The following is a 15,189-nucleotide window of genomic DNA, read 5'->3' as shown; positions in this document are numbered from 1 at the left end:
AGTTGCCGCCTCTCTTTCTCCTGTTTTTCATTAGCATTCTAGCATGAATGAGTCCTCCTCGTTCCCACCCAACGGGGTTAATTTTATGTCAACAGACAATGCAACAGGCGGCTTTCCTCAAATATCTCTCTGGGAAAATCCTGGCAGTAAATAGGCTTGCAAAAAAAAACAGCCTGTCCCAGTCTTCTCGTTTCGCTCTCCCCCTCTGTCTGCTGCCATTGTCATTGGAGATAGCACTGCCCTTTTTTAGTATAAAATCAATATAGAAATGAAAGGGAACACCAAGGCTGTGTGTGTGCACAGGGCTTGGTCTTGTATGTTTTGTGCACACCCTCCTATGTGCCCAGGAGCAAAGCGTCTGCACCAGCAGCAAGTGACGAGCCCAAAACCAGCCGCGTTATGAGTGGCAACCCAACGGATGTCATCAACCGAGGGCTGACCCATTTTCTTTTGTGTTTCTTGTTACGCAGCAAACAGTTACCACCACGCAGACACATTTGTCCACAGGCCTGTGAATGCTGTAAAGTTCATATTTGTATAGCAGCTGTACTGTTTAGTGGAGAATTTTTTTTTTGTATGTCCTATTACTGTTTTCCTCACTTTTGTTTTTAAGACGAGTGGTAAGATGCAGTGACACAGTAAACCGTCTTGTCTCGAGCACCTGTCCTTTCCGAACAATTCCTGACCAACCTGCGAGCCTTTTCATTTGTATCTTCAGGCTCACCTGTAGTCCATTTCCTCAAACAGTCTCCTTCCAGACCACGTCCCCTTCACAAACAGGGCTTTTTCCCTCCCAACCTGGTTCTGAGAGACTGCCCTATATGCCGGTCTTGTCTTCAAGCTCACCTTTTAAAAATGATGCTCTCAAAGGATTGAGGCTGCCTTTTCAGGTGATGTCGTCGTTTTTTTATTTCAACGAATTGCAAAAAACTTACGCCATGTCATGAAGAGTCTGCTGCTTACATAGTGCCCCCCCCCCCCCCCCAACCCCCAGAAGTTTTGTGTTTGGTGTGCTGAAGTTTAAAAACGAAACAGGAAATGCACGGCGCATGATTTGAGCCTTTATAGGTAGACACAGCAACAGTCTGCAGATGAAAGGTTTTTTGGTCTTGGGCATCCCATCCTTGTGCTATAGTTATGAAACTCGTTCCAAGTTGTTTGGTAACAACACAGTCACATCCCCGTCTGGTCCTTAGCCTCTAAAAGAGTGGCATTGTTACATGCTGCAAGGCATATGGTATGCATTACTTTAAAAGTTAGAAATTAGAATAACTGAGCCTTAACACCCTTAATTGCCCCCGAATTCCAATGCTTCCTGTTAAGGGAAATAAGGAGAAGAACGTGGGAGGGTTTCCCAGCATGAGAAGTCCAGATGGGGGAGTTGAACAAAATGTCAGACCCCCTAAGAGAAACAAACAAAAGTCAACACTGTCCTCGTCCAGCAGTTCCATCTCAGCTGGGAGCTCCTTGCGTGGGCTCTTAAGCGATCGAGCCTGGAGAACCATGTTGCTAATCAAACAATAGCCCGACATACAGTTCCCATAACTTGTTGAGAGATGTCATCAGTGCTTTATCGACGCAAACAAACCCTCTTATCTTGGTTCCACCTGGCAGCTTGCCTGGAGCTCAGCTGTGGAGGGTTGAGTTGGGCGGGGGTTAGGTGGCAGGGTGAAAAGGGCTTCTGGTGTGTTCTGGCCTTGATTTATTTGAACAGCTGATTCAAGTCGACTGGGCCAGTCAGCAGAGCCAGAGCGTAGCCATCCCACTTTCAACAAAAGTCAACGAGAGCTTTATTGGCAGCCCCTCGCATTGACTAAGTAATGATACAGTACTTTATACTCCGACATGAATAGCTGTACCATGTACATTAGGATATGGAAGAGCAACCACTGTGAGAAGCCAATAAACGTCCAACCTGAAATTACGTAATTTCAACCAGCTTTGCCCAGTTTTGTTATTGGGGTAAAGGTATATTTACTCTGCTGCTGTGATATGTAAATAGCCCTTGGCCCAACCTTTTGAAGTAGCCCAGGGTGGGTGCTGAGGGGTATACTACAAAGCAGGATCAAAGAGTTAGCCAGCTAACTTTGATAAACAACCAGAAATCAATTTGAATTAAGAAATCTAAACTTTAGTCTTTTTGGTTGTTGACTCGATTCGACTATGCCCATTTCAAAGTTTAGGCAAGATAGTTGGCAAGCTCATTGATCCTGCCTTGTAGTATTCCCCTGTGGTCTGCTTTATATAGTAAAGAGAAAGACCGACCAGAAGAGAAAATATCCACAACAATAACAAAACCAATGCTAACGTCCAGATGCACTATCCCCCCCCCCCCCTTCCCAGGGGCCCGTCTTTCATTTAGCCCCTGCAGAGCCATCGGTGTTTACGTTCACTTCCTTGATGTTCCGCATTTACTGTCTTATTTGTTTATTTTCGGCCTTGCTCCATACCTTCATTGGGCCCACCTACTGCCACCGCCCCTCTTCACTAGCTACAGCCCCACAACTAAACCATGTTCTCGACGGACGACCAACCTCTCCCACCCCCCCCAACCAACCTGCCTTCTTGAGGGAGTAGTCATTTTAAACTAAACGCATACTACTTTGCCTCTTCTTCGGGAGTCAAAATCAAACGTACACATGCATGTCGTGGTGGAGTGCATATTGCAGGACCGCACTGGAATGTGTATGTGAACTGATCCCCATCTGTACCCCCCCCCCCCTCACCCCACCCTGCCTCCGCTTGGAATAAATCCTGGAGAAACTCCCCCTGACACGGAAGGCATTAGGGCTTGCGACTGGGTGTATCTCGTAGTTCTTCCAGGGGCCTGAATGCCTGGGTGCTTAGTGCACCTAACAAGGCAAAGTAAGACAGGCAGTGGGAAGATGGATGGGGAACCCGCTAGCTTAGCTCTGTCTTATTCATGTGCGAGGGTTATGCGAGTACCAGGGTGGGTTGCCAGTTAAAGGGATACACCCATGTACGGTGTTGGAAGCGGGCTTGACGCCATTGTATTCTTGCCCCCTGGTTTGGATACGGTCCCAATCAGCCGCTGGAGACACATGAGCGCGTTGATTCGAAGGCTTCACCCCCCCCCCCCCCTCCCAAAAGAGAAAAATACATACAGTTGAATCATTTTCTTGAATCATTTTTAATGGTAAAGATAAAGCTCACATTGAACCATTTTTGTCCAGCAGGTCCAAAACAGCCAATCAAATAACTTCTATATTTATTCTGGGTGGTTTACCTTTTATTTAACATGAGGGCTGAATTCATGGAGTGGAGTGAGGCTTTAATAATAGGTTATACAGGCTGGCAGGTGTCGACTACAGTACAGGTGACATTTGTTTGGTTGGAACATCTCTTTCTAAATTGGAACTCATTCCAATGGATGACATCAAAAATGTCAAAGTAGAACAAAGGAATGATGGCGTCGTCTGTCTCTGGGGCTTTTGGAACTGGACAGCGTGCGCTTCCACTGCTCACTGACCTCCTTTCTCCGTCATTGTTTTCGCCCACCTCATCATACCTCAAAGTGGAGGTCCGTCTGTCCGCCTTTCCTAATCTGTACCCGATGTTCCCAAAGGACATCGCCACTTGCGCCAGTGAGCTCGATCCCGTGCTTAATGACGTCTGATGACAAATGGACTGCATGAGCATTTCCAAAATGTCACAGAAGAACTGGACTGCTGGAAATAATAGCTTCATCGCATAAGATTATAGCTCAAGTACAATTTCCAAATCACATATAAATCTATAGTTCAGTGTAACAGTATGTGAAATTGATTTGAGCCATGCAGACAGACATAGCAAGTACAAACCTCTGCAGCCAGCAACGGGTTAGGCCTAGCTCATTTCTAGATGCCACACACCATTAATCTCAAACTCTCTCAAATCACGGAATCCAATATCCAGTACTGACATCCACTTCACTGTACCCCTGTCAGGGTACACGGGAGTGTCCATTCTCTAGATTTCAACCAAAACAACATTACCCTGCCTCCCAGCCAAATGTCGCTCCCAGACCATGTCACTACCCAAGCATTTGCGCCGTTCCCTCATTGATTACCGTTATGTTTGGGTGAACGACGAAGCTCGGTGTGCCCCGCTGGTTCGTGGAACCAACTGGAGCAGGTCTGTCATTAACCAGCAGTGGCGAGACTGTAGCCTACATTCAGGCTGACGTTTGATGGACGGTGTCATCTGTTCATTTGTGACCGCGTTTTGTCTGTTTTTATTTGTTTTCTTTCCCACTTTTTAGATGGTCTTATTTTTAAGACCATCTGGGATGGGACTGATGCCCGAACACAATGTTTGTGCAATTTATCTGACAATGTTTGTGCAATTTATCTGACTCTTGATAATTACTATTTGTTTGTATTGCAATTGTCGGTCTCTCCATAACAACATATTGCTTAATTTAGTGCTGTATGTACTTTTTTGTGCCCCCCCAAAAAATATGAGACGTATTACAACACAAACATTGACATATGCAATATGCATATCCGATGCAGTGCAGCATCATACTTTAGCTTGTCCTAACTTCCAGCATCAGTCAGACCCTGCTGCAGCATCAGTCAGACTCTTGATGGCCAATAGGAAGTATACATACTGATATGTAAAGCAGTATGAAATAGTTCTAAACCGTATCCACGCGATTCGGCTTTGTAGATGAAATAACTGACTCAAGCCTTAGAACCAAAGTTGTCCTCTTATGGCAAGGCAGGAACCTTTCAGAAGATTCATGACGAGTACTGACGGGGGGAAATGGACGTGTCACAAGCTGTTTTCATCTCACGCTTTCATGATCTGTTTGCTCCCAAGCGGTCGGACATCAAGGCCATGCATTTTTAATGAGGACCCTTTTCTCATATTCCATTTCTTCCTCATTTTATTCGGGTGTTTTTAATAATGGAATAGGGCATCATTGGGGGCGGGTGGCATCGGTTGCTCCGCCTTGGGCCCCCTCAGTGTTCCGTGTCCAATCATAGCACGGCTGCCTCTGTAGTGATTGCAAATCACTTTTACACCTTGATGTTGTGAATGCTTAATGCTCGTTTTAAACAGCCGTCTGTTAGAGTTTTTTTTGCACTGATTAGTGCGCAGTAGTCTGTCTGGCTCTTGCCGAGACTGTTTGATTATAAACTAGTCAATAAATACAGTTGAACTGGATGTGGCACTTTCAAAGTATCCTATAACAAGTTCAACAAACCCAAGATGAGTTACTTTATTCTAGTTATCATACTCTTTTTTATTTTTAATTATAATTTTTGTACACTATTTAAGGTAACCTTAATTCAAATGAGCATCCAATCAGTACCATTCATAGCAATGAGGCAAGAGACACAGATAAAAGGATAAGGACTCTTTATCCTCAAAGGGTAGGGGCCTTTTCCGTCTGGTCAAACTATTGGGGCCTATGTAGTGAATAGGGGGCCGTTTGGGATGTATTCAGACTGGTATTTTCCGACATTGTATTAGCAACATAGCTCAGGCAGTAGGAAACACTCTCATCCATTTATATGCAGATGAAACCGTCTGATACTCAGCTGGCCCCTTCCTGGATTTTATGTTAGAAACGCTCTACAACCAAGCTTTCTTAGTGTCCAACAAGTTTTCTCTGCACTTAACCTTGTTCTGAACACTCCAAAAACAAAGGTCATGTGGTTTGGTAAGAAGAATGCCCCTCTCCCAACAGGTGTGATTACTACCTCTGAGGATTTTAGAGCTTGAGGTAGTTACCTCATACAGGTACTTGGGAGTATGGCTAGACGGTACACTGTCCTTCTCTCAGCACATCAAGGTTGCAGGCTAAAGTTAAATCTAGACTTGGTTTCCTCTATCGTAATTGCTCCTCTTTCACCCCAGCTGCCAAACGAACCCTGATTCAGATGACCATCCTACCCATGCTAGATTACGGAGGCGTAATTTATAGATCGACAGGTAAGGGTGCTCTCAAACAGCTAGATGTTCTTTACCATTCGGCTATCAGATTTGCAACCAATGCTCCTTATAGGACACATCAGTGCACTCTATACTCCTCTGTAAACTGGTCCTCTCTGTATACCCGTCGCAAGACCCAGCGGTTGATGCTTATTTATAAAACCCTCTTAGGCCTCACTCCCCCCTATCTGAGATATCTACTGCAGCCGTCATCCTTCACATACGACACCCATTCTGCCAGTCACATTCTGTTAAAGGCCCCTAAAGCGCACACATCCCTGGGTCGCTCGTCTTTTCAGTTCGCTACAGCTGGCGACTGGAACGTGCCGCAACAAACACTCAAACTGGACAGTTTTATCTCAATCTCTTCATTCGAAGACTCAATCATGGACACTCTTACTGACAGTTGTGGCTGCTTTGTGTGATGTATTGTTGTCTCTACCTTCTTGCCCTTTGTGCTGTTGTCTGTGCCCAATAATGTTTGTACCACGTTTTGTGCTGCTACCATGTTGTGTTGCTACCATACTGTATTGTCATGTGTTGCTACCATGCTATGTTCTTGTCATAGGTCTCTCTTTAGGTAGTGTTGTGTTGTCTCTCCTATCGGGATGTGTGTTTTGTCCTAATTTATTTTTAATCCCCGCACCCGCAGGAGGCCTTTTGTTAGGCCAGCATTGTAAATAAGAATTTGTTCTTAACTGACTTGCCTTATTTATAAAAAGGTTAAATAAAAGACTATGAATATACCCCCTGGTGTTAAATCTGTCGACGTTTACGACAGGAAATTGTGAATTATGGATATTCAAATCAGGTATGAATATACATTTCTCCTTGCTAATGAACATTGTAGCCTATTTTGAAATAAATCCTCTGAATAATCTAACTACCTTAACATCAACACCCCCACTCTTTTTAAACATTTTAATACGGGCAATTCCACAGGAATGTTGTCACAGTTCTAATTAGTATGACTTTCAAATGCATACAGTACTTATCAGGAAGGTTGAAATGTTGGTCACATGTTCACACGGTTAATCGCATTCCAAGATGACTAACCACATACTGGTTAAGTCGGCTGTTTTCTGCTGTTTTCTGAAATCCTGCCCTCCTCAACTTTAAAATGAGAAATGACTCCACTGTCCAGAGGCAGCGTGATAAATAGTTGACTTTAAGAGAGAGAGAGGATGATTCTTATGACATTGTTACTCCTCTCTAAGACCTGGAAGGCATTCATTGTGAGTTTTTAAAGAAGTGTTCGCTCAATGCATGACATTTTTCTATGTTGTTGCATGGGCGGTTTGTCATGTTACGTTAATACAGATCAGATAACTGCGATAAATCTTTCAAATCCTTTCAAATTGTGGGCCATTTGCAGGCATGTAGCTCACAGCACCTAGAGACATGAAATAATTAATAATTAATAATGCAATACTTCTGAATTATTGCAAATGAGCCGTTGAACTTGAAAAGGCCTTTAATCTTTCAGCCTCACCATTCCCAATGTGTTAAAAGCTGCCGAAAACCTTATCAAAGCAATACAAATGTATTTTTGTTCTAGTATTGGTACATAGTATCTAGTACATGAACATTGTTTGTAGGCCTTCGGTCCGATTGATTCAACCGAAAGAGCAATGAAATGGCGATTGATGTTCATTATGTTTAGTCCTTTGCACAAATTGAAGGTGAAATGCAATTTTAGGTCTTTTTATTTTTGATGTTATAATTTGAATGAAATTAACCATGTTATGTTTCTCACTTTAAGATCTGAATCCACAAAGGATCACCATGTGGCTGTTATTGGCTTGATGTGGACCAGGAAAGGATCTTCACCTTCGATGCTGCACTGTCCTTCAGAGACCCAAGCAGATCTGTCAATCTAATCCTTTTCTATGGATTATGGACCTGGCGAAGTGAAACCCCAGATTTGGGTTTTGTCTAATACTACATGGTAGCAGTTTCCAGAACAAATGGCTTGTATTGGAAACCAGTCATGAAATTTGGGACTGTAAGGTGCCTGTACACAGGATATGAATGTGCCTAGCCTCTGGACTGAGGACATAGCGAATCTTGCTGGAGTAGCTGGCAAACCAAAGGGCTCCAATTATTTCATGCAGTCGGACAACCCGTTCAACAAGAAACTCCAAGCGTTAAAGAGGCCCATGGGACCTCCAAACGCCAACGTGCAAGGAACGCCAGCCATGCCCAAGATGGGTGTCCGGGCGAGGGTGTCGGACTGGCCACAGCGAAAGGATGGCTGGGAGTCACAGCCTCCGCCACGCTATGACAGCCTTGTGCCGACCTTCCAGAAGGGACCGTCAAAACTTAGCACAGAGGTCATCCTCCAAAAGAGCCAGGAGTTGCACAGTACCGAGTTCCCAGAGACCAAGTATCCGCTGTGCGACCTCCTGAGCCACTCCCCCATGAAGGGCTTCCCCGGGATCAAGAGGAGCAACAGTGAGGTCACCATTAGCGACATCGGCGCTGAGGACTTGGATCACACCACCATCAACCCCAACACTGGGGCCACCTTGCGCCGTGAGTATGGGAGCACATCATCTCTCGAGAAGCAGGGTCTGTCCGGCACCAGCGAAGGCTTTGTGGGCACCCCGAGGGGCTACCACATGGAGGACCGCTCGGACCAACCCAGCGCACCTCCTCCACAGAGTTTCCCGGAGCTGCTGCGTCTCAACACCACCCTGTCGCCCAGCCTACAGACGGCCGCCCAGATTGCGCGAGGCGACATTGTCTGCATCCCGGGCTACGACTATGTGGACAGCTCCCTGCTCTATAGCCGTGAGCGGGAGAAGTCCTTCATCCAACGCATGAAGGCAGAGAAGGCCGACACCTCCATCTTCCGGAGGCTGCGGAACGTGAAGAGCGAGGGCGAGTACCTGGACCAGGAGGACGGAGCGCGCTTCGGAAGGCCCCTGAGCTTCCAGAAGTGCTTCGCCCACTACGACGTGCAGAGCGTCCTCTTCAACATCAGCGAGGCGGTGGCCAACCGCGCCGACCTGGGTCGCAGGAAGAACACTACCACTGGGGCATCGGCCGCCTCTCAGTGCCAGGCCCCGGCTTCTGGGCTGGGAGACAGCGCCACGCCAATTCCCATCTGTGAGTCGCCCGTAGGCAGCTGCGAGGAGGTGGGTCACAAGGCCAGCATGGACGCAGATGAGGGGGATGGGAAGAGCAATACCCTGGTGCTCAGCTGCCCGTACTTCCGTAACGAGACTGGTGGCGAGGGCGAGAGAAAGGTGGCCCTGAGCAAAGCCAGCAGTGCCAGCTATGGGAGCGGAGACTATGCTCCTAGCTATGGGGGTGGAGGACAAGGCTACTCTGTGGAATCGTCGCTCAGCACCCGGTGCACCAATGCAGGGGTGTCGGTCCTCGAGGTGTCAAGGGAGAGCCAGGCCTTCCACAGGGACATGTACAAGCGCTACATAATCGAACACATTGACCAGGGGGCCTACTACTACCACAAGTACTTTTACAATAAAGGTAAGAGAGGCATTGACTACCTACCTAATACTAAATTGTTTCCTTACTATAAAGTACTCTAGCAACTTAAAGAAAGAGCCAGATGGGGCTTTTCAGTTTTTCAAGTTCATTTACGATGTGCTTTGCAGTGTTTTACAAATGCACAACATTAGCAGACACGCCATAGAATCTAGCCATGTGTAGCTAAATTTGAGCAATGCTGAAAATCTATGACCTGCTCATTGAATGAGGAAATAGTTTACTGGAGTAGACATCAACATGATACCTGAGATAGCAGGGTACATGTAAAATCTGCAATTTATACTGCAAAAGTCTAGCTTGTTAGTTGACCGTGACTTCCGTGGCACTTAGATGTCCCTTATGTCAGTGCGTGACATTGCCTGAGGTGAACAACTCTTGAAGCTAGTCATGCTTGAGTCACCGCAGCAATGCAGCACATGAGTTTTTCCCTCTACATTTGTCAGTATCCATAGGTTGAAAATACATTTTATATTAGCCATAATATGATCCACATCAAACCCAAGATGTTGCTAATAGCTTTTTTTCAGCTATTTTACAGACTTGAACTAAACTTGACTATGGGCGATTCCACGCCTGCCTAGGTGGAACATATGTTTGGTATCTCAGATTGTTCTGGCAATCCTCACATAGAAACTTTGTTGGGAGGAAGAATGTTTGACATGCATTTTACATTTGTATCACAATCATGAAAAGATAATAAATTATGATGAAAGTGTACATTCTTTTTAGATCTTTTACATGCCTCCTCTCCTGTAAGACCTTAGGATCTGTGAACCGTACATGATACAGACATCTTTTTGTAATTATACTCCTCATTTCCATCCACAGTTTTTATGTGAGTAAAGTCATACCGTATTATATATACACTGCTCAAAAAAATAAAGGGTACACTTAAACAACACAATGTAACTCCAAGTCAATCACACTTCTGTGAAATCAAACTGTCCACTTAGGAAGCAACACTGATTGACAATAAATTTCACATGCTGTTGTGCAAATGGAATAGACAAAAGGTGGAAATTATAGGCAATTATCAAGACACCCCCAATAAAGGAGTGGTTCTGCAGGTGGTGACCACTTCTCAGTTCCTATGCATCCTGGCTGATGTTTTGGTCACTTTTGAATGCTGGCGGTGCTTTCAATCTAGTGGTAGCATGAGACGGAGTCTACAACCCACACAAGTGGCTCAGGTAGTGCAGCTCATCCAGGATGGCACATCAATGCGAGCTGTGGCAAGAAGGTTTGCTGTGTCTGTCAGCGTAGTGTCCAGAGCATGGAGGCGCTACCAGGAGACAGGCCAGTACATCAGGAGACGTGGAGGAGGCCGTAGGAGGGCAACAACCCAGCAGCAGGACCGCTACCTCCGCCTTTTGTGCAAGGAGGATCAGGAGGAGCACTGCCAGAGCCCTGCAAAATGACCTCCAGCAGGCCACAAATGTGCATGTGTCTGCTCAAATGGTCAGAAACAGACTCCATGGGGGTGGTTATGAGGGCCTGACGTCCACAGGTGGGGGTTGTGCTTACAGCCCAACACCGTGCAGGACGTTTGGCATTTGCCAGAGAACACCAAGATTGGCAAATTCGCCACTGGCGCCCTGTGCTCTTCACAGATGAATGCAGGTTCACACTGAGCAAGTGACAGACGTGACAGAGTCTGGAGACGCCGTGGAGAACGTTCTGCTGCCTGCAACATCCTCCAGCATGACCGGTTTGGCGGTGGGTCAGTCATGGTGTGGGGTGGCATTTCTTTGGGGGGCCGCACAGCCCTCCATGTGCTCGCCAGAGGTAGCCTGCCTGCCATTAGGTACCGAGATGAGATCCTCAGACCCCTTGTGAGACCATATGCTGGTGCGGTTGGCCCTGGGTTCCTCCTAATGCAAGACAATGCTAGACCTCATGTGCCTGGAGTGTTTCAGCAGTTCCTCTAAGAGGAAGGCATTGATGCTATGGACTGGCCCGCCCGTTCCCCAGACCTGAATCCCATTGAGCACATCTGGGACATCATGTCTCGCTCCATCCACCAAAGCCACGTTGCACCACAGACTGTCTAGGAGTTGGCGGATGCTTTAGTCCAGGTCTGGTAGTAGATCCCTCAGGAGACCATCCACCACCTCATCAGGAGCATGCCCAGGCGTTGTAGGGAGGTCATACAGGCACGTGGAGGCCACACACACTACTGAGCCTCATTTTGACTTGTTTTAAGGACATTACATCAAAGTTGGATCAGCCTGTAGTGTGGTTTTCTACTTTAATTTTGAGTGTGACTCCAAATCCAGACCTCCATGGGTTGATAAATTTGATTTCCATTGATCATTTTTGTGTGATTTTGTTGTCAGCACATTCAACTATGTAAAGAAAAAAGTAATTAATAAGAATATTTCATTCATTCAGATCTAGGATGTGTTATTTTAGTGTTCCCTTTATTTTTTTGAGCAGTGAATGTATGTATGTATGTATGTATGTATGTACTTTAACATGACTAAAACCAAATCGCAACTGTGTGGAAATGTTAATTGACCTACATTTATACAGTTTCTTGACTGTGTCCAGCTCACTAGTAATCACATCATTTACAGCTAGACAGTCAGGAGTAAATTTTGACACCGAGGAAATGGTGCGGCCCGCTGGACCACGTTGAAGTCCGAATGTGGCCCCCAGGGTAAAATTCTTTTGACACCCCTGCTCTAGGGAGTGAGGAAAAACACTTCATCCTAGGGATGAATTTAATGAAACCCGTACTGGAGTTAATGGAACTACAAAGACAGTTTTTTTCTGCAGTGCAGGTTTTAGTCCGTGCAGGTTTTATTGAAATGAGCCTGTAGTTACATGTCTTTTGCAACCCTACATATCAATTAATCAGTAAAGGGAGTATTACTACAGGAAATGTATCTGTCTACTCATTGAGTTATTGATACACTAAATTTAGGAATATCTTTATGGGTTAGCATGTATTTGATGAATTTGATCTACTTTTCTGGCTTTGCTGGTGTTATAATCTATGATTCGTAGGCCCTATTCGTGGAGTTTTAAGGAATGTCCAATCAGGCAAATCATGTTAAGTTGAACTGTGTTTGTTGCAGGTCTGTTTTTACCTTTGACCTGTAAGCCTGAGTGCTAAAGCCAAATTTGTATTTTATGTGAATTTAATGGAAAATAAAGATTTCTTATGTTTTCATAATCCAAACCGCAGCTAACATTTGTGTTGTACCGTCGTTTACCATTTTCCCTCAGATCACCAGAACTACTTTGGCACGGATGAGAACTTGGGCCCCGTAGCGGTCAGTATCCGCCGGGAAAAGCTGGATGAGGGAAAGGAGGGAGCACAGTACAACTACCGGGTCACCTTCCGGACCAGCGAGGTAAATAATCGAAAAGGGGAAATGTCACGTAAGGCTGAGAGTGTCCTAAGATGTATGCTGTACACAGGTTCTTACTGTGGACTCTCACATTGCTAACCAGCAGGCAAAATTAATTCTGAAGTGGTAGAATGTTGTCATACCTTCATACATAATGAATAATCAATTAGTTATAAGATCACAAATGGTGTGAAACAGAAAATACCTCAAGATTGAATTCAAACTAAACCAAGTACTTCCATAGAACCCCCCTCCCCCCAATTATTATTATTATTTTTTTAATTCAACTCTGTAGATAATCGTAACTTAACCGAAAGGTACAACTTTTCTGAGATGATGCACAGTGGATTAGATAAGCAGACATTTTGTATTATCATACCAATGGGACATTTAAACAACTTTTAATCTGGCAAGTTAATGGGGAAAGTTTGATCCCACGATATGTTAGTTCTCCTATGAGATATTGTAAGTGGGGAGTTTGTGGTTGCACTTCTTATGACACGCTAATGCTAAAAGCTAATCTATTTAGTTTTACTAAAATCTAATTCCCGATGCAACTTAACCTAGAGAACTGGGAGAGAGACGTTTAACTGCGTGCAGCGGGAAATTGAAGCTCTTTGGGGAGGTACTCTAACCCTACCCTAACCCTGACATATGGAATTGTTTTAAGAATGTCATACCATGGATCATCCTTTTACTACTGTAGCCCATAGAAATGCATTGAATTACACATTCAGAAATATCAAAAAATACACAAAAATGTATCACAAGGAATAAGGTTTTGAGTGTATGTCCTTTATCTAGGAGATATAAGAAAACTCAGGAAATATTGTCGTTTTTTTACTAATTTGGCACAACTACCTCCATACTTACATTCATTAATTTGTTTGGGTTACCGTTAGACGAGTCCCGTGACACTTGTGAATAGTGTAGAGCAAAATGGAGAACACCATCCTGTTTGTGATAGTCCCCTTTCTACAGTGGGGTCATATTAGTTTGTAGCCCAAATGGTTTGGACACTACAGACAAACGTTGGTACATCAGCGTTACCGACTTTAGACGAATCCCGTGACAAACTGTTGGGATGCTACAGACGGAGAAGACCGATTTTCGGGATGTCCCCTGTAGAGGTCGACCGATTTTATGATTTTTCAACGGCTATACCGATTATTGGAGGACCAAAAAAAGCTGATACCAATTAACCGGACAATTTTTAAAATGTATTTGTAATAATGACAATTACAACAATACTGAATGAACACTTATTTTAACTTAATATAATACAGCAATAAAATCAATTTAGCCTCAAATAAATAATGAAACATGTTCAATTTGGTTTAAATAATGCAAAAACAAAGTGTTGGAGAAGAAAGTAAAAGTGCAATATGTGCCATGTAAAAAAGCTAACGTTTAAGTTCCTTGCTCAGAACATGAGAACATATGAAAGCTGGTGGTTCATTTTAACATGAGTCTTCAATATTCCCAGGTAAGAAGTTTTAGGTTGTAGTTATTATAGGAATTATAGGACTATTTCTCTCTTTATCATTTGTATTTCATATACCTTTGACTATTGGATGTTCTTATAGGCACTTTAGTGTAACAGTATAGCTTCCGTCCCTCTCCTCGCCCCTACCTGAGCTCGAACCAGGAACACATCGACAACAGCCACCCTCGAAGCATTGTTACCCATCGCTCCACAAAAGCCGGGGAACAACTACTCCAAGTCTCAGAGCGAGTGACTTTTGAAACACTATTAGCACGCACCCCGCTAACTAGCTAGCCATTTCACATCGGTTACACCAGTCTAATCTCGGGAGTTGATGGGCTTATAGTCATAAACAGTGCAATGCTTGAAGCATTGCGAAGAGCTGCTGGCAAACGCACGAAAGTGCTGTTTGAATGAATGCTTACGAGCCTGCTGCTGCCTACCATCGCTCAGTCAGACTGCTCTATCAAATCATAGACTTAATTATAACATAATAACACACAGAAATACGAGCCTTTGGTCATTAATATGGTCGAATCCGGAAACTATCATTTCGAAAACAAAATGTTTATTCTTTCAGTGAACCGTTCCGTATTTTATCTAACGGATGGCATCCCTAAGTCTAAATATTGCTGTTACATTGTACAACCTTCAATGTTATGACCTTCAATGTTATGTCATAATTATGTACAATTCTGGCAAATTAATGACCTTCTTTGTTAGGAATAAATGGACTTCACACAGTTCGCAATGAGCCAGGCAGCCCAAACTGCTGTATATACACTGACTGCTTGCACGGAACGCAAGAGAAGTGACACAATTTCCCTAGTTATAAGAAATTCATGTTAGCAGGCGAAATTAACTAAATATGCAGGTTTAAAAATATAT

The 15,189-nt window shown here is 44.4% G+C and overlaps 1 protein-coding gene across 3 annotated transcripts in view; it reads left to right on the top strand.

Annotated features, from left to right (window-relative positions):
• LOC129839115 (signal-induced proliferation-associated 1-like protein 2) overlaps window positions 1-15,189 on the top strand; it is a 99,548-nt gene that overhangs the window by 27,202 nt on the left and 57,157 nt on the right. For all 3 annotated transcript variants that reach the window (XM_055906391.1, XM_055906400.1, XM_055906385.1), the window contains exons 2-3: window positions 7,706-9,438; window positions 12,691-12,818. In XM_055906391.1, the coding sequence (XP_055762366.1) occupies window positions 7,971-9,438; window positions 12,691-12,818 (1,596 nt within the window). In that variant the 5' untranslated portion in view covers window positions 7,706-7,970. The remainder of the gene's footprint in view (window positions 1-7,705; window positions 9,439-12,690; window positions 12,819-15,189) is intronic.

The sequence above is a fragment of the Salvelinus fontinalis genome, chromosome 3 (genome assembly GCF_029448725.1).
Source record: "Salvelinus fontinalis isolate EN_2023a chromosome 3, ASM2944872v1, whole genome shotgun sequence".
Taxonomy (NCBI): domain Eukaryota; kingdom Metazoa; phylum Chordata; class Actinopteri; order Salmoniformes; family Salmonidae; genus Salvelinus; species Salvelinus fontinalis.
The sequence above is the reverse complement of the archived record's forward strand: the minus strand, read 5'-3'. Positions and strand labels throughout refer to the sequence as shown.